This window comes from Pseudoliparis swirei, chromosome 8 (genome assembly GCF_029220125.1).
Source record: "Pseudoliparis swirei isolate HS2019 ecotype Mariana Trench chromosome 8, NWPU_hadal_v1, whole genome shotgun sequence".
NCBI lineage: Eukaryota > Metazoa > Chordata > Actinopteri > Perciformes > Liparidae > Pseudoliparis > Pseudoliparis swirei.
In genome coordinates this window covers 2,952,034-2,971,630 of record NC_079395.1, presented here as the reverse complement: position 1 = coordinate 2,971,630, position 19,597 = coordinate 2,952,034, and the positions used below count along the sequence as shown (strand labels likewise).

Sequence of the window (19,597 nt, the reverse complement as noted above, 5' to 3'; positions counted from 1 at the left end):
TCCAGAATGCATGACATTTTTGTTTTTTTAATTGCATTACAGAAAATAAAGAACTTTATCACAATATTCTAATTTTCTGAGACAGTCCTGTATATACGCTCGCGTCAAAGATACCATGTAATGCACGTTGAACGGTCGGTTTTGGTATATGTGCTGCTTTTGTTTTCTCAGAGTTCAAGTCGAGTGTCTTCGGTCTAAACCGGATTCGGCACAGAGAGCTCGTTATTTACAGTCGGCTCATTATTACGCATGTTGTGTAGCTCGTCATGCATTCCACAAAGTACTTTGAATAACAGGGTAGATGTTGGTGGTCATTACTGTGGTAGCAGTTGTACTAGAAGTCAGTAAGTATAAGTAGTAGTAGTAGTAGTAGAAGGTGCTGCTGTTATGTGTAGCAGCAGTACGAGTATTTGCTTTATATCAACAGTAGTAAAAGTGGGAGTAAAACTAGTAGTAGTAGTCATAGTATTATTATTAGTAGTAGTGGGAGTAAAAGGACTCATAGTAGTAGGAGTAGTGGGAGTACAAGTACTAGTAGTAGTAGTAAAGGTACTCGTAGTAGTAGTTAAAGTACTAGTAGTAGTCATAGTAGTCATAGGAGTAAAAGTACTAGTAGTGGTAACGGTACTCGTAGTAGTAGTTAAAGTACTAGTACTCGTAGTAGTCGTAGTAAAAGTAGTAGTTGTAGTAGTAGTAGTAGAATTAGTAGACGTAGTGGGAGTCAAAGTAGAAGTAAAAGTACTAGTAGTAGTAGTAAAGGTACTCATACTAGTCGTTAAAGTACTACTAGTCGTAATCGTAGTCGTCGTGGGAGTAAAAGTACTAGTAAAGGTACTCGTAGTAGTACTCGTAGTAGTCGTTGTAATAAAAGTAGTAGTCGTAGTAGTAGTGGGAGTAACAGTACTTGTAGTACTAGTACTAGTAGTAGTATCATTAGTAGTAGTAGTAGTAAAGGTACTCGTAGAAGTAGTTAAATTACTAGTAGTAGTAGTCGTAGTAGTAGTGGGAGTAAAAGTACTTGTAGAACTAGTAGTAGTATTAGTATCATTTGTAGTAGTAGTAGTAAAGGTACTCGTAGTAGTTGTTAAAGTACTAGTAGTAGTGGGAGTAAAAGTACTTGTAGTACTAGTAGTAGTACTAGTATCATTAGTAGTAGTACTAGTATTAGGAGATAAGTACTCTTTGTGTCGCCCTCAGATCTTTCAGGGGAACCACGACTCGACCGGCGAGGCTCGCTCCGGCCTCCCCAAACCGACTCTGGCTCGCTACGTGCGAGTGCGCCCCATGACCTGGGAGCAAGGCATCTGCATGCGCTTTGAGGTCTACGGCTGCCGGATGTCAGGTAGATAACTCCAGAAAGTACTGGAATATTTCACACACATCGTTTCTTAATGTACTCCCCCAACCCCCCATCTTCACATGGGTGATTTAGATTGTATTTAATCTGAATCGTATCTAATCTTACACACACACACACACACACACATGTGATTTCCCTCTTTCACTTCCATTTTCTAAGGTATTACGAAACATATGCATGATTCATGGTTATCATATCTACACACAAAACACACAAATGATATGTATATAATAACTGAAAATTCACTTTTGGGCTTTTTTTCCCCTGTAACAGAAAAACAATAACAAGATAGTTAAGATTATTTAATAAAACCTCCACATTTTAACAAAAAATACAGTTTTTTTTACAAATACAGTTTTGTTTTTTTAGATCAGGGAATTTTTGCAAACTCAGTTACTTCCTCAAGCTTCCAACTTTCATAACCATAATATACAAAATGTTACAAAGAGAAACCTTTACTCGCGTTTTTCTGAACACCAAAAGCATCTTTAGGAATGTAGCGTTCACACCTTTAGTGTAAAAACAACGTGAGTGACAGTTCGGAGGACGAGGACTCCTCGACGAGTCGTATCCGTTCTTTTCTCTCCCGGTAATAGTTTTATTTTTTCTCACTTTCTGCACATCGTGAATCAAACCAACATCTTCTTGGCTGCGATGACGAGGAGCTCCTGCTGCTCGCTGTCGATTTAAAATAATCACCGCTTTCCAAGGCGAGCGCAAACTCCCACAGAAGGACACGGTTATTCATTACCGGGGACCGGAGGAGCGCCGCGCCTCCTCGTTACTCATCCCCCCCGAACATTATACAACCCTCGGTCCTCTCGGTCGGAGAGCTCCGTCACGGAGATATTAGGCTCTAACTCAGAGGAGAACAGGCTGTAAAGTGCTAGACAGGTGATTCGGGAGATAGAACGACACAATTTGGAAAGTGTGTGTGTGTGTGTGTGCACTCCAAAACCCCCGGATCTTAAACCTTATCCTAATTTGACTTCAATTTCTGTATTTAATCCGATAACCAAACTCCTAATTTCCCAAATCGGAAGTAATGAAACAACGGGGGGGAAAAAAAGCTCCTTCAACCCGTTATCTGTGTCCCTGCGAGGACACTTGGTCCTCGCAAGCACAGAAATACCGGTACACACACACACACACACACACACACACACTCAGAGGCAGTGCTGAGGAGCTGTAAATTCACAGTGCGGAGGAATTGATGTGTTTGAGTCCGGATATTAGATCTGGCTTGTTGTGGATAATGGACTTCGCTTGGCTCGCTGCGTCCGGACCTCTGCGTCCACATATTTTAAGAGTTTAATTGGGTTTTTCATATACTGTAGGCTGAGCTCAAAAGTTTATTTCCTCATGCTTGAACAATAATTTAACATTTCTTTTATTCTCTTTTATGATTTATGGCATTGCAACTGTGCTACACGGCCCACAGGACGTGTTTGAGTTCTTCCTGCTTCCTACGTTTCTTGCTGTAAGGTTTCTTATCCTCTCTCTCTCTCTCTCTCTCTCTATCCCTTTGTGCAGACTACCCGTGCTCCGGGATGCTGGGCATGGTGTCCGGTCAGATCTCAGACGCTCAGATCGGCGCTTCGTCGTACGCCGACCGCGGCTGGGTGGCGGAGAACGCCCGCTTGCTAACGGGCAGATCGGGCTGGACCGGCCAGCAGACCAAGCAGCCCTTCAAGAACGAGTGGCTGCAGGTGGGGGTTCAATACTCAATGATGTCTTATATTTTGAAGAAGTAACAAAGTAACAGAAGTTGATCGTCAGTTGAAGTAACAAAGTAACAGAAGTTGATCGTCAGTTGAGGTAACTAAGTAACAGAAGTTGATCATCAGTTGAAGTAACAAAGTAACAGAAGTTGATCGTCAGTTGAAGAAGTAACAAAGTAACAGAAGTTGATGGTCAGTTGAGGTAACTAAGAAACAGAAGTTGATCGTCAGTAGAAGTAACAAAGTAACAGAAGTTGATCATCAGTTGAAGAAGTAACAAAGTAACAGAAGTTGATCGTCAGTTGAAGAAGTAACAAAGTAACAGAAGTTGATCGTCAGTTGAAGAAGTAACAAAGTAACAGAAGTTGATCGTCAGTTGAAGAAGTAACAAAGTAACAGAAGTTGATCGTCAGTTGAAGAAGTAACAAAGTAACAGAAGTTGATCGTCAGTTGAAGTAACAAAGTAACAGAAGTTGATCGTCAGTTGAAGAAGTAACTAAGTAACAGGAGTTGATCGTCAGTTGAAGTAACTAAGTAACAGAAGTTGATCGTCAGTTGAAGAAGTAACTAAGTAACAGAAGTTGATCGTCGGTTGAAGAAGTAACTAAGTAACAGAAATTGATCGTCAGTTGAAGTAACTAAGTAACAGAAGTTGATCGTCAGTTGAGGTAACTAAGTAACAGAAGTTGATCGTCAGTTTAGGTAACTAAGTAACAGAAGTTGATCGTCAGTTGAAGAAGTAACTAAGTAACAGAAGTTGATCGTCAGTTGAAGTAACTAAGTAACAGAAGTTGATCGTCAGTTGAAGTAACTAAGTAACAGAAGTTGATCGTCAGTTGAAGAAGTAACTAAGTAACAGAAGTTGATCGTCAGTTGAAGTAACTAAGTAACAGAAGTTGATCATCAGTTGAAGAAGTAACTAAGTAACAGAAGTTGATCGTCAGTTGAAGTAACTAAGTAACAGAAGTTGATCGTCAGTTGAAGAAGTAACTAAGTAACAGAAGTTGATCGTCAGTTGAAGTAACTAAGTAACAGAAGTTGATCGTCAGTTGAAGAAGTAACTAAGTAACAGAAGTTGATCTTCAGTTGAAGTAACGAAGTAACAGAAGTTGATCGTCAGTTGAAGAAGTAACTAAGTAACAGAAGTTGATCGTCGGTTGAAGTAACAAAGTAACAGTCTAGCGTATTTACTGTACAATCAAACCAACTGCTGTGTTGTTTCCCCCTTGTCCTCCTTCCTGGCAGGTGGATCTGGGCCAGGACAAGATGGTGAGCGGCGTGGTGATCCAGGGCGGGAAGCACCGCGACAGGAACGTCTTCATGAAGAGGTTCAAGGTGGGCCACAGCCTGGACGGAGACGAGTGGACCGTCGTCAAGGAGGACAACACCACCAAGCCCAAGGTTGGTCCGGCACGCCGCGTGACGTAGTACGTTCAACCTGCGTTGTGGGGTGACGTTTACGGGGGGGAAAGGTCCGGATATCCAGAGGGGACTCTTAAAGAGACAGGCACATCACATTTTGATTGGCCCAAAAGCAAAATCTGCAAAATCTTGCAGAATGCTATTTGTTAAGGATTCCCAATACAAAATACAAAATACACAAAAAAATTAAAAATGCAGAGGCCGCTTTCCTCCCCGTTAATTTTACAGATAGGAGGTTTTTTGCCATCGATTTATTTATTCATCATCTCGCTCGCTAATTGATTTTATTCCTCCACGTTGTGTTTTTAACTTCATTGGAAGTTTAAACTCGTTGACGGCCGCGGGGCCTTGAAATGATCGCGTTAACGATTCCTTCGTCGACTCCCTTGTTTGCGTTGTTTTTTTGCCTTGACACGACATCGATGTGTAAAATACGAATTAATGGGATTTACTCCGAAAAAATCTCTCCAGCCGCCACGAGCCAGATCAAACGAGCGAGAGAGAGAGGAGCCGATGAAACGTTAATCTAATCATTCACTGCTTCACCCGGCCTCGGGTGCTACTGTTAGAGGTCGTTGGAGCCGTATCAATCAAAGGAATAAGATGGTATCTGATGAAATGAGGCTGTTATTGATCCCCACAGGGGGGATTCAGCAGCACCAAAACTGAAATAAGTAGAAAGTGAAATAAATAAACAAGAATAAGAGGTTTATACAACTAGAATAAGAAGCCTGGACTCTTTGAAGAACACTTTGATTTCTCCTGTTCATCTGAGACGACCTGCATCTTCAGGCTGTTCATTCCCTTCAGAATAAACACAGGAAGACGTCTGTGGATCAAATGAGATGTGGTGGAACGACACGAAGACAACGCCGAGTCCGGTCTCGGTTTCCTTCACCTCCTCTTGGGCGATTCAAGCGCCTTTGATTCCGATCCCCAAGAGGAAATGCGTGTCCTTGCTTCCTCTCGTTGGTAGCCACTTCCTCCCGTCCACGCGGTCCAGATGGCCGCGAGGAGAACGGGGGAGGGGGGGGGGAGTCGACCGTCGGACTCCTTTTAGATTTACTGCAGACGGAGATCTCGCCTCCGTCCCCTCGATAGTCCTCTCCGCTCGTGTTTCCTCTGTCTTCTTTATGGACGAAATAAAAACTCTGCAAAGGACTCGGCCTTGGCCAGTGTGCACCATACACATATATGCCTGTGCACATAAATATGAGTGAGCGTGCACACGGGTGCCGTTCGGTCATCTTAAGCATGAGCGCCAAAAAAACCAGAAAAACGGATACCGGTAGAAAAACGGATACCGGTAGTTAGTAGATGTTGAGAGAAACGGTGACGACCTAAATCCAGGATTGCATTGTCCTGTAGTTTCATAAACTACCTTTAAACTGATGTATCAAGGTTAATTTACCCCTTTTTAAGAATTAAAAAATTCCCATCCGATGTTTTTCGTGGATTGCGTAAAGTAGTTTTTTTTCTTCACGTGTTTCAAACTGAAACCGAGATCCAGGAGAAGATTTGTTTTCCTTGCAATGTAAATTAAAAACTTCAGTTCACTTGTATGGGAAAGTAGTTTTGAAAACTTATTTTCGCCTGAAGAAAACAAAGAAATACAACAACACAACTGAAGCATGTCTAAAAGCATTTAAAACACTTCATTTTACGCATCAATAATTCCCCCCCCCCCCAAACATTTATAGGAAATTTTCCTGGAAAAAATTCCATACATTCCAAAATCCCTGTTTAACTGATTCCATAAGCATTAATGCTTTAAAAAACTGTTTTATTTTATACTTACTGCCAAAACACTGAACATTACTGTCAGCGTGAGACAGCGATCCATGTTTATGAGGACGAAATGCTCATTGATTGACGGAAAAAACTAAATAAAACAGAATAAATCAATATATAGAGCAAACATGTCGGTACAAATGCACCAATAAATAATGCAAACAGACAAACAAATGCATATCCTTTAAATCTGAATGCTAAGGAGTTAGCAGCAGAATACATTTTTACCTCTGTGTGACGGAAATCAGTACAAAAAAAAAAAAAACGGCTCTGGTTATGATTTCCTGTCTTTTAGTCTTTGTTCCATCATTACATTATTTTAAATATATTGAACCAACTGATGCCTGATCAGGAGCAGACTTTGCATGAGGAGAGAGTTATTAAGTTATTGAGTTATTCTTTAATTTAGTAGGCGGTGGGCGCCGTGGTTTGGCTCTCACTCCGCTGCACGGTTTCAAGAATATTCAGGAAAGCGCGGTCGGATTTATTTGGGATTTATCGAATCTATCATTTATTATCATTATATTTAATTTATTAAATTTATTAAATTTATTTAATTAATTTTATTTATTTAATTTCTTTTATTCATTTTATTTATTGTATTACTTATTTTAGCTTTTTAGCTGACTTGTTTTATCTCAATGAGGCTTTTCCTGGTTAAATAAATACAAATAAAAAATAAATAAATTCATAATAATAATATTCATTTACATGCCGGAAAAAAGAAAAACATCAATTTCAAGGATCTCTCTTGGAGAAACGTTGTTGTCACATTCTTTTAATTATCTTCACTCAAACTCAAAAAGGTCTTTGAACTTTGGTCTTTGATGACATTTTTAGAACACATCTTTTAATGATAGCCTACGGCAAAAAAATCTAAGCGCAACTATGCGCTGCCACGTTGGATCGTAGCGTCACATCAGTCGGCCGTATGTCAATGTTTAACGATTAAATAAACACAATTTTTTTTGGCTTCATTCTGGCGTCCGTGTCTTCTCAGACCTTCCTCGGGAATCAGAACCACGACACCCCGGAGCTGAGGTCCATGGGCCCCCTGCTGACCCGCTACGTCAGGATCTACCCGGAGAGGGCCACCATCGAGGGCCTGGGCCTCCGCCTGGAGCTGCTGGGCTGCGAACTGGACGGTGAGTTTCCACTAAGCAACGAGTCGCCCCCTGGTGGTCAGGAGAGAGAATGCAGCTTTAACGCATGAAGCATAGATTTCTATACAACCAGAGGAGTCTCCCCCTGGTGGTCAGGAGAGAGAATGCAGCTTTAAGACATGAAGCATAGACGTCTATAAAACCAGAGGAGTCGCCCCCTGGTGGTCAGGAGAGAGAATGCAGCTTTAACACATGAAGCATAGACTTCTATACAACCAGAGTAGTCACCCCCTGGTGGGCAGGAGAGAGAATGCATCTTTAAGGCCTACTTTATGTTACCAGCAATGCACACAAACATGTAATAAGCCATCAGAGCAACAAGAATAAGCTGGATCAAATGACTCCTGAAAACTGAACTGCCCCCCCCCCCCCCCCCTCCAGGCAGGGCAAAGTGATATCACATGGAGGGTAGTAGGTATTAAACACTGCTGTGGGTTCAGTCGCTCTCTCAGCTCGGCTTTCACTGAGGCAGTGGGTCCCTCCTGAGGGTCGCTTGAGCGTCCTCATAAAATCGTTGAATCAACTGAACTTCAAATGGCCGCGTCGTGTTTCCGAGCGCGTCGTGTTTCCGTCGTCTCTTTGCAGGGTTTTGAAAAATTATGATGATGTTTCTGTTTTTCTATGTAATCCCAGATAATAGACGGCGCTAAAGCCTACACCCATTATCACGGGTTGGTACACGTTGATCCACTGGTGTATTTACCCCCAAACCACATTCACACTGCAGAAGAGGGAGGGAGAGGGGGGGGGGGGAGAGAGAGAGCGATGAAAGCCATAGCAGGCTACTATCTGTATCGCAGCAGTGGTCAGAGCTGGATGCTGCATGCGCGTGTGTGTGTGCGTGTGTGTGTGTTTGTGTGTGTGTGAGAGAGAGAGAAGAGGAGGATGGAAGAAGAGCGGGATAGAGGAGAAGATGAGAAAGATGGAAAACCGGAGATAACAAACTTCAACTCCTGTGAGATAAGCGGAGCCGGCAATCATTTATTTGATGTTTATTTATCGGTATGTGAAGTTTATTTGACAAGTCGGTTGTTACCAAAAGAACAACGCAAGAAAGAGTCCCTGAACACAACACACTGATCTTATATCATGAAACAACACACATCAGAAAGGCCTCAAAAGCTGTTTAATTGTGTTGTATTGTCGTATATAGACGCCCGGATGCTGTGTGAGTGTGAGTGTGTGAGTGTGTGAGTGTGTGTGTGTGTGTGTGTGAGTGTGAGTGTGAGTGTGAGTGTGTGAGTGTGAGTGTGTGTGTGTGTGTGTGTGAGACCAAAAGGAAGAACAGAAGAACTCAGAACCAGCTGAACAGAGTTTCACTTCAAAAGAACGAAACGATAACAACAAACACACTGAAATGCACTCAAGCCACACGTGTGTGTGTGTTTGTGTGTGTGTGTATATGTATGTGTATGTGTGTGTGTGTGTGTGTGTGTGTACGGGAAAAGGTAAACAGATCACACTCCCACGCCCACCAATATGTGCGGCCTTCTCTTCATTGATCTTTGATCTTTGACCTCGAGAGCTCTCGACACTCTGAGTTCGTGCTATGACATCATCAAAACCAAAAGTTGATATCAAAAGTCTTTTTTATTTCTTTTAAAAGACACGAGATCACTCAGCGGTTCATTTGGATTCATCCGACAACAAAAGAGTTTCTGTTGAATCATCAAAGAGATACATTGCGGCACAGAAAAAAAAACCTCTTCCTGTTTCTGCAAAAACACGAAGACTTCGCTCCGGCTCACGAGAGCGAAGCTAACGAGCTCGCGGCAGATTAATCGTTTTTGGTTTTTTCGGCTCGCCTCTCGAAGCTTTGAGTTAATTCGTGGACGTACATCGCCGTCCTCACGCGTTTAGTTACACGCCGGCCACCTGGGCCTCCGGCGCGGCTCCGAGCGCTGATCCACGTCCTGTTGCTGAGCGAGATGACTTCAAACGGAAAGAACAACAGATTACAACCACAAAGGGATGCACAATGACTTACAATAGATACAAGACAACCACAAAGGGATGCACAATAACTTACAATAGATACAAGACAACCACAAAGGGATGCACAATGACTCACAATAGATACAAGACAACCACAAACTGATGCACAATGACTTACAATAGATACAAGACAACCACAAAGGGATGCACAATGACTCACAATAGATACAAGACAACCACAAAGGGATGCACAATGACTCACAATAGATACAAGACAATCACAAAGGGATGCACAATGACTCACAATAGATTCAAGACAACCACAAAGGGATGCACAATGACTCACAATAGATTCAAGACAACCACAAAGGGATGCACAATTACTCACAATAGATACAAGACAACCACAAAGGGATGCACAATGACTCACAATAGTTACAAGACAATCACAAAGGGATGCACAATGACTCACAATAGATTCAAGACAACCACAAAGGGATGCACAATGACTCACAATAGATTCAAGACAACCACAAAGGGATGCACAATGACTCACAATAGATACAAGACAACCACAAAGGGATGCACAATGACTTACAATAGATACAAGACAACCACAAAGGGATGCACAATGACTTACAATAGATACAAGACAACCACAAAGGGATGCACAATGACTCAAAATAGATACAAGACAACCACAAAGGGATGCACAATGACTCACAATAGATACAAGACAACCACAAAGGGATGCACAATGACTCACAATAGATACAAGACAACCACAAAGGGATGCACAATGACTTAAAATAGATACAAGACAACCACAAAGTGACTTAGAATGACTTAAAATAGATACAATGTGAAATATAGAAACAAAACCACTGCAATGGGATACAAAATGACAAAGAATAGCCTGCAAAGGGCGCAAATATGACAGAAAATAGATACAAGATAAACACAAAGGGATGCACAATGTCATAAAATAGAAACAAGACAACACAAAAGTAACTTAAAATGGATAAAAAACAAACAAAGGGATGCAAAATGACTTCAAATGGATACAAACAACACAAAAGTGACTTAAAATGGAAACAAAACAACCACAAAGGGATGCAAAATGACTTACAATGGGTACTAGACAACCACAAAGGGATGCACAATGACCAAAAAAAGAAACAAACCCACTTTCGTATGAACAGTATCTGGGTTCCTCGAGTTTTCGAGCAGTGAGAACGAGGAACACGATCTCACCCTCTGGTTCACAATGAATTCATCCGCCATGTTGTTCCACCCCCCCAGACATCACCACCATGGCTCCTCCCACCACCGCCCTCGCCGCCACGCTTCCCATGACCACGTTCGGGGCGACCACCACGGCGCCGATCACCGTCCCGGGGTCGGAGAGCACGCCGCCGGACGACGGCGGCGACACCGAGACCGCCGAGGACTACGACCCAGTGACGGGTACAGAACGATATCCTTAAAGAGACAGGCACTCGTATAGATAAATACCATATAATAATAATCATAACACACTGGAAAGCATCTTATAATGTCTTTAGAGGACTTCATGTGTCATCGTGGACATTATAACCTTTTTATAACACATTATAATCTTTTTATAACACATTATAATCTTTTTATAACACATTATAATCAGAAGTAAATGTTTGACCCGTCCCCTTTTCTCTGTTTCCCAGCAGGAGGAACCGCCGCCGCCATGGACTTCATACCAGGTGAGGACGTCCGCCGCCATGTTTGCCCTCCTCCTCCTCCTCCTCCTCCTCCTCTTCTTCTCACATCTCAGTTTCTTCTTCTATCTTTTCCTCTTTTCTCCTCATCCTCCTCTTCCCTCTTAAAGGTAAAAGTAACTTCCCAGGCCCCCGTTGTGCCGGGTTGCCAGATCTGAGAATCGTCTTTGAAAGAAAAGAGAAATAAAGACGTTTTTGTTTTTAGGGCCTAAAGAGGTGAAGACATCCAATATATTCACAAGTTCACGTACGATAAAAGAGATGAATCTTCATCAGAGAGGTTTCTTCTTTTCTTTTTTCGGAGCGAGGCCACATCCACATGTCGCCCCCCCCCCCCCCCCCGCAGAAGATCCCTCTCTTGAAGTCCTGATCCCAAACATCTGTACGACACGCCGCTGTTTTCTATCAGCTATTTATATATATTTCTTTAAAGACTTTCTTCTTCAGGCTGTCTGCTCTCTCTCTCTCTCTCTCTCTCACCACTAAAATTGATCGTTTAGTGGTGGATCACAGTCTTTAACGTCAGAGGAGATGGAGGAGTATTTTCTTGGAGAGAAATATCTCACATGCACAAAACAACCCTCTGCGTATAAGTTACTCTAATATACTCTAATATATATATATATCCATATATATATATCCATATATATGGATATATATACATAAATATGTATATATGTATGTATATATAAGTTTTCAATAAGAAAAAAAATGTCTTCCTTTTCCCGGGAAAAGAAAACCCTAAAAAAAGTTTTAACTTGAAGACCTTCTCTAACCCCCTCTCTCTCTCTCTCTCTCTCTCCTCTGTCTCTCTCTCTCTCTCTCCTTCCAGCCTACGTTTGGTTCGCCTGCAACTTTGACTTCTCGTCGTTCTGCGGTTGGACCTGGGAGACCGGGACCGGGGCCCGGTGGCACATCCAGACCGACCGGGGGCCGGACCTCGACCACGCAGGTGTGTGTGTGTGCGTGTGTGTGTGCGTGTGTGTGCACGCTCCCCTTTCTTTGAACCCCCAAAAAGCTTTAAAGAAGGTTCTGCCAGAATTGTTTTGACTTGAGCTTGTTTTTATTTTTTAGGACATCTCTGTTAATAATTAGTCACACCTTCCAATTTAGAGTTTAAATGGTTCTTTTTGAACAATTTAGTTTCATTGATTTGTTATGTGTTTTGGTATAAAAATAATGATAATAGTAATAATCGTATATAATATATATAATAATAATAATAATATTAATAATATAAAAAATAATTGTATGTAATAATAATAATAATACTCGTATATAATATTTATAATAATAATAATAATCGTATATAAAATATATCATAATAATAATCATATATAATAAATATATAATAATAATAATCGTATATAATATATATTATAATAATAATAATAATACTTGTATATAATAATAATAATAATAATCGTATATTATATATATAATATTAATAAGCACTGTAATTTCAGTGTTTATTATGGATGAATACATTTAAGTGACATTGTCTTTATTTATATAAATGTATATAAATATTATATATATATACTGTATATATATATATATATAGAATGAGACTAACTAGAAGATCAAAGCCGCCATAACAGAGTTATCAAAAGGCAACATGGATTCAACAGAAGAACAAAAAACGCCACGAAATAAGGAATAAAACATTTAAAAATTGACCTAAACCAAGAGACATTTCAGAACTGAACATGCAACCGGCGGACGCTTTGATCCCTTTAAGAAATAAAAGATGTGAATGAATGAATGGCCTTGACCCACGTGGGACGGACTGATCTCAAGGCCTTCTTCCCTCTCCGCTTCACTGATGGATGTTAGTTTTAATGTTTTTTAAAAATGACTAAAATCCAGAAATCACAAGTCAAACAAAGGAGCGTTGCTATGGCGATAGTGAGTCCTTTTGTTTTCACCCTGCAGTCTGACATAAGCACTCGCAACAGGTATTTACATTCCATTGAACGCGACACAGAGGATGCGGAGTGAGGTTTTCTTTCTGTTTTTATGAAGCTTTTATTGCTGGATATCAATCACATCGACGCCGGTCTACAGACGTCAGCCTCACTCACTCGTTGAAGCCTTCGTGGAGGAAATAGAGTGGGCAGTGGAGGTGTGGGCGCCCCTGAACGCAGCACGGGGACCCCTCTTACCTTGTCTTTTGCTTCCCCCCGCAGGCGGACGAGGGAACTTCATCTACATGCAGCTTGGGGACACGGAGGAGCCGAGGAAGGAGAAGGAGGAGGAGGAGGAGGAGGAGAAGATGGCGAGCTTGGCCAGCCTGCCCATCACGGCGCCGGACGCCGACCTCTGCATGTCCTTCTGGTACCGCATGGTCGGCGAGCGCGCCGGGTCGCTGCACATCAGGCAGAGGAAGGAGGCGGAGGCGGCGGGTCAGATCCTGTGGATGGTCAACGGCCACGAGGGCCGGCGGTGGCGGGAGGGCCGCGTCCGCCTGCCGCACGCCGGCGTCCCGTATCAGGTGAGAGGAGAGGACCCGGTCGAGCTTCTACAGTTGAGAGATGTGATATCTGTTAAAGAGGAAAGAGGACAGGAAGAATCCCACTCAGGAAACTCCAAGATTTTTGGCATTTTTTGGCCATTTTTTGTGTTCTGGCACAATGCATGCTGGGAGATCAGGATTACTTTGTCTTGAAAAATGGATAAATATCTCATTTTATTCCTGATGTCCATATTTAATGTCAGACAACAAAGCTGAATATGATATATATGTATATATATTTATATTTTTCTCTCCAGTAAATAAGCAAAACTATTTAGATTGATCATTTAAAATGTCATTAATACATTTAAATGAGATTAATAAACTATTTAGATTAATCAGTTAAAATGAGATTAATAAATTAAAATTAGATTAATAAACTATTTAGATTAATCAGTTAAAATGAGATTAATAAACTATTTAAATGAATCAGTTAAAATTCGATTAATAAACTATTTAGCTAGTAGACACTTTTAAAAGAAGCCTTTAATGGAGAAGACAATAGAGACAATAAAGACATGACTTTCTTCGTTGATTTTATTTAATTTGTTGATTTTAGATTTTCTAATTTATTTTTCCTTTTATTTTCTTATCTTATTTTACTGGAGTTTGATTTAATGTTTACATTATATAATATTTTATCTGTAAAAAAGTAATTAATAAAAAAAAAACTCAATTAAATTAAAACTAGAACGCTGTATTGCAAAAGTTTTATATTTTCTTCCGTAAAGACCTTGCGTGTCATGAGGATGTGAAATGAGACGTCATGGCGGTGTTGTGGTGTGCAGGTGGTCGTGGAAGGCGTGGCGGACCGACGCAGCGCGGGTCACATCGCCGTGGACAACATCCAGATCATCGACGGCCTGGACGCCGAGTACTGCAAGGGTGCGTATTGTGTTAATAATAATAATAATAATAATAATAATAATAATAATAATAATAATAATAATAGTAATAGTTATGATAATGATAATAATAATAATGTTTTCCTGTTTTAATATTTCCTCTGACCGACGCACGTTTTTCTTCCTCCGTGCAGATCCAGAAGCGCCCACGTCTCCGCCCACTGAGATCTTCATCCTCCGTGAGTCACATGACCGACTCTTTGTTCATTAACGCTTCAATGCGTCACATTATTAGGACTTTCTTTGCCTCCACACAGAATAATATATATTTTATAAAAAGTACTCTGGACGATTTACATCCACGACTTTCTTTTCTAGGTCAAACTTCCACATTAAAGTAAAAATAAAAGTCTCTATTGAGCATCTGACCTTGTTTTTTTGACATCTCACTGGATTTCCACGTTTTGGGAAATAATCTACGCATCCTTAAAGAGACAGTTCACCCCAAAATTGCTTTTTTAATACACATTTTCCCTCTTACCAGTTGTTCTATTTATCAGTTTAGAGTGAGTTGTTGTGAGTCCCCTTGTTTTTGGAGGTATCCGCCTTCTCTCCAATATAATAATAACTTTATAATAATAACTTTTATTTCTTTAGCACCTTTAAAAACAGAGTTTACATAGTGCTCTACGGAGAATCAAGGCAAAACAAATAGAATGGTAAAATACAAAATGCAAAATAAAGAACAACAGACAAACTAAATTACGGGAACCAAAGAAACGCACTTAAGAGCTGTTCTATAAAAATGGGTTTTAAGAAGCGATTTATGATGGTATTTGTTTTATTTTGGCTCTTCCAGCACCACGAGCCTTCTGTCCAGTACAATGTCTGACATCTCGACGGCCGATATATCTCTAAAACTATAAATCAACTCACGCCAAAACAATCTAGATGGATAAACAGCACTTTTGCATTTTTTTGAGGGCGACCTGTCCCTTTAAGGCTACCCCCCCGACCAGTTCCCAAAGCCCTCCATGCATTCTCCACAAGCTGCATCCACAGGAGTGACTCCAGCTGACGCTCCATCATCACAGACATCTAACTCGTGTCTTCTTCTGCATGATAAAACCCGGCGGTCCCTTGAACGCAGCATAACTTCCCCTCTCTCTCTCTCTCTCTCTCTTGCAGCGATAGATTCTCACTCTGATGAGACGAGCGAGCTCGGCGGCCCGGGCAACATGCTGAAGACCCTGGACCCCATCCTCATCACCATCATCGCCATGTCCGCGCTGGGCGTCTTCCTGGGCGCCATCTGCGGCGTGGTGCTGTACTGCGCCTGCTCGCAGGGCAGCATGACGGACAGGAACTTATCCGCCCTGGAGAACTATAACTTTGAGCTGGTGGACGGCGTGAAGCTAAAGAAGGACAAGATGAACGGACAGACAAACTATTCAGAGGCGTGAGGAGGAAGAGGAGGAGGAGAAGGAGGGGGAGGGGTAAAAGGGGGAGGGGGATGTGAGCCAATCAGGCGGGATGAACCACCGATGGGACGGCAGGGTGGACTGACAGTGAGCCAATGTCATTTTATTTCTTCTTCTTCTCAGGAGCGGCAATGGAAGGGACTGACCAGCAGGGGGCACTGTGTGTAAAGCATCTACAGAGAGAGAGAGAGAGAGAGAGAGACGCTGAGGATTGTATTTGTTTTTTTCCAGTGTGCTTTTTGTCCAGTTCCTGTATGATGACAAGTGTGTGTGTGTGTGTGTGTTTGTGTGTGTGTGTGTGTGTGTGTGTGTGTGTGTGTGTGTGTGTGTGTGTGTGTGTGTGTTTGTGTGTGTGTGTGTGTGTGTGTGTGTCATTTTAATGGAAAGATTATCTTAAATTTTTTTTTTTTCATGATTTTTATTTTTCTATTTTTCCAAAATGGATTTCTGTGTGAGTGTATGTGTGAAAGTGTGTACATGTGTCAGTTTCATATACATCTGCATTTAAAGTGTGTGTGTGTGTCTGTGTGTGTAGTTCCAACAGTGCCTTTTTCTTTTCTTTTTTCTTTTCCTGTTGCCTTGTTTCTTTGTTTCTTCTGCTGCTTGTTGTTGTTGTTGTTGTTGTTGTCTCCCCGTCCGTCCGTCCGGTGGTCCTCGTCCTTTTACCAGCTCGCGATGACACGGCGACACATTTCGGTGTCACAGTAGCAGCGGTGCTGTCAAGTGTCGCCTGTCAGAGTGGGGAGAAAGAAGAAGAAGAAGCCGTGTTGCCGGAGCCCTGAACGCCTCACGGCACATGACACATCATGACATATTGTACATAGTGTTTTAATATATTTGAGCGCCCTTTTTTCTATATATAGAGAAGAAGAAAAAGACACCGGTGACGCCGTGGTGTCCTTTGTGTTCTATGTGGGAGTCAAAGTCGCCCTGAACTCTAAAATGTACAGAAAGAATTAGTTTGTTTTTTCACGGGACGCAAACACACACAAAAAACCTCTTGGCTTTCCTTTTTTTGTTTTGGTTTGTTTGTTTGTTTGTGTCGTCGTTGAGCACCTGCGTGTGCTCTGGGAACGATGGAAAACGGCTTTTTGAGATTAAGGAGAGAGAGAGAGAGAAAGAGAGAGACGCAATGCCTCATGGGAAGTGCTGTTTTTTGTACAGGGTAGAAAAAATGGACGACCTCGGACGACCTCTGAGGACGGAGAGGCCGAACGGGACGGCGAGGATGGAATCGACGTCTGGAGACGGCTCGCTGCGGGACTGTTTGGACTTTTTAAACTAAAGCGTGTCCGGCCTCCAGAGAGAGAGAGAGAGAGAGACATCTATCAGCATCTTTCACTGGCTGGACTCTATTTGTCAGGGTTTGTGTGTTTGTTGTTTTTCCCAGTGTCGACTATCAGAGGAGGAATCTTTGAAGGATCCAAATGATGTTTAAAAAAAAAAACGACGATCACCCCGTCCATATTTCCCGATTTCTATCCTCACACATCCAATTCGGCCTGAATTGAAGCCTAAAAATGCACAAAACTGCCCCGTGGATGACGGTGAGGGCGTGTGGTGTGGAGACGGCTGATTGTGTACTTTTGGTTTATTTTTTTTATTTTTTTACTAAACCTCAGTTTTGTTGCCTAAAATGTATCAAAGTACACTGTCGCGTATTTAGTTTTGTTTAAAACTCTGACGCTTTACTGCTTAACGCCATCATGTTGTGTAGGGGACAGGGTTGAAGTCACGCAGATAACAATGACAATAATGTTCATCACTAAGATGAGGTCACTATAATCAGACCCAACAGAAATGCCTCTTAAATCAATCATTATATTAATTTTTTAATTTTTAATTTAAGATAAAAACAAAAGATCTGATTAAGAAAGAAAGAAATGGCATTCTGATGAAGCTCATTTTAGCATTTTTATCCCCAATTTTACATTTCTTAGTCCACATTGCCAAAGGGCCTCATTTAACTGCAATGTGCAGCGATCAGCGGGGATTTAAATACAATTATCTTGTTTTTTTAAATCTGAAAATGATGAGCCTTCGCAATTATTGTACGAATAGAACTTGTTGTGTTTATACATATAAAGCTTTTGAGCTTTTCCTGCAGCTGAATGTGTTGTGATGCTCGTCGCTGTGCAGCCGGTGTGGGGCCGATGACCTCGTCGACAATAAACACGCTCACAGATTTAAGAAGCCATTACGCATGCATGATAGTCTGGTAGTTTAGTCTTAAATTCAATCTGCTCATATTTAATTTAATTTTTTTAACGTATATTACATTATTTGGCATGTGAAGAACACGCCCATCGATTCTCCTCCAGAGACACTTTGAGATGTTCATCATCATTATTATTATCAATAAACTCTGCAGAGCCGCACCGGTTCAGATACATGGACATGTTTACAGTGAAAGAGGCCAGATTATGGGTATCATGTTGTCATTTCAGTCCAATCATGCCCCCCCCCCCCCTTTTTTTTTAAACAAGGAACAGGATGCTGCGGCGTCCGGATGTGAAAAAGCAAAATGTTGCACTGATATATTTAAAAAGAAGAAGAAAAAAAAAGAATCTGTGTTTATGATGTTGATTTCTGAGAAGAGAGAGAGAGAGATGGAGAGAGGACAGCGTTAATTAAAAACACCGTTTCGGGGTGACGACGTCATAACTCGGGAAAAAAAAGTACAATTTACGGAGATGTTTTTTTTTCATCTCGAAGAATTATTATATAAATGCGTCTCTCTTTTGAAACGACTTTTATTTACTTGGTATGATATCACCTTGTTTCTGTACCGTCACTGATTGTACGTGTTATTTGTTTTTCAGCATTTGTTTTTCTTTGTATGACAAGAAGAAATGTTTTTTTCTTTCTAGAACTGCTTCTGTACATTTTTTATAATTTTGTTTTGCCGTCTCAGATCCAGAAAAAATAAATAATAAATAAATGTAAAAAATAATAAGAAAGTTTAAAAAAAGAAAAAAAAGGAAAGCAGTGAGGCCTTAAGTGACTAAAAGTATTGTTTGTACTTTAATTTCTGGTCAGCACCAGACTCATCCGTCTCGTTGTCTCGGACTCTGATCGTTGACTATTACATTCCAAAGAATTGGATCAAATAAATGTTTTAAGTAAAAGTCGCACTGTTGTTTCTGTTTCTAGTTGGTCCACTGGCTCGGTGGCCAGGTCACAACCGTTACTGGTTTATATGGAGAGAGACTGGGATGGTGCATCCACGAACTGCACAGCTGAACACCACAAAGAGGGAACTTCATCAGAGTGTCTCCTGGTCTTCACCCTCGCTACGGAGGTCAAAGAGACTCAAGACGACCACGAAGAAACAAAACTACTGCAACGAGACACACTACTACTGCAAAAAGACTAACTACTACAAAGAGACACACTACTACTGCAAAGAGACAAACTAATACAAAGATACACAAAACTACTGCAAAGAGACAAACAAATACAAAGAGACACACTACTACTGCAAAGAGTTAAAAAAAATACAAAGAGACACAATACTACTGCAAAGAGACAAACAAATACAAAGATCCACAAAACTACTGCAAAGAGACAAACAAATACAAAGAGACACAATACTACTGCAAAGAGTCAA

General features: G+C 41.2%; 1 protein-coding gene across 2 annotated transcripts in view; it reads left to right on the top strand.

Annotated features, from left to right (window-relative positions):
• Positions 1-19,118, top strand: part of LOC130198196 (neuropilin-1a-like) — a 71,515-nt gene extending 52,397 nt beyond the window's left edge. The window contains exons 8-18 of one of the 2 annotated variants that reach the window (XM_056421336.1): positions 1,198-1,342; positions 2,894-3,069; positions 4,327-4,482; positions 7,295-7,439; positions 10,695-10,859; positions 11,096-11,131; positions 11,979-12,098; positions 13,336-13,640; positions 14,450-14,546; positions 14,701-14,745; positions 15,695-19,118. In XM_056421336.1, coding sequence (XP_056277311.1) covers positions 1,198-1,342; positions 2,894-3,069; positions 4,327-4,482; positions 7,295-7,439; positions 10,695-10,859; positions 11,096-11,131; positions 11,979-12,098; positions 13,336-13,640; positions 14,450-14,546; positions 14,701-14,745; positions 15,695-15,969 — 1,665 coding nt within the window. In that variant the 3' untranslated portion in view covers positions 15,970-19,118. The remainder of the gene's footprint in view (positions 1-1,197; positions 1,343-2,893; positions 3,070-4,326; positions 4,483-7,294; positions 7,440-10,694; positions 10,860-11,095; positions 11,132-11,978; positions 12,099-13,335; positions 13,641-14,449; positions 14,547-14,700; positions 14,746-15,694) is intronic. The other variant, XM_056421337.1, reaches the window with a different exon arrangement.
• The last annotated feature ends 479 nt before the right edge of the window (positions 19,119-19,597 follow it).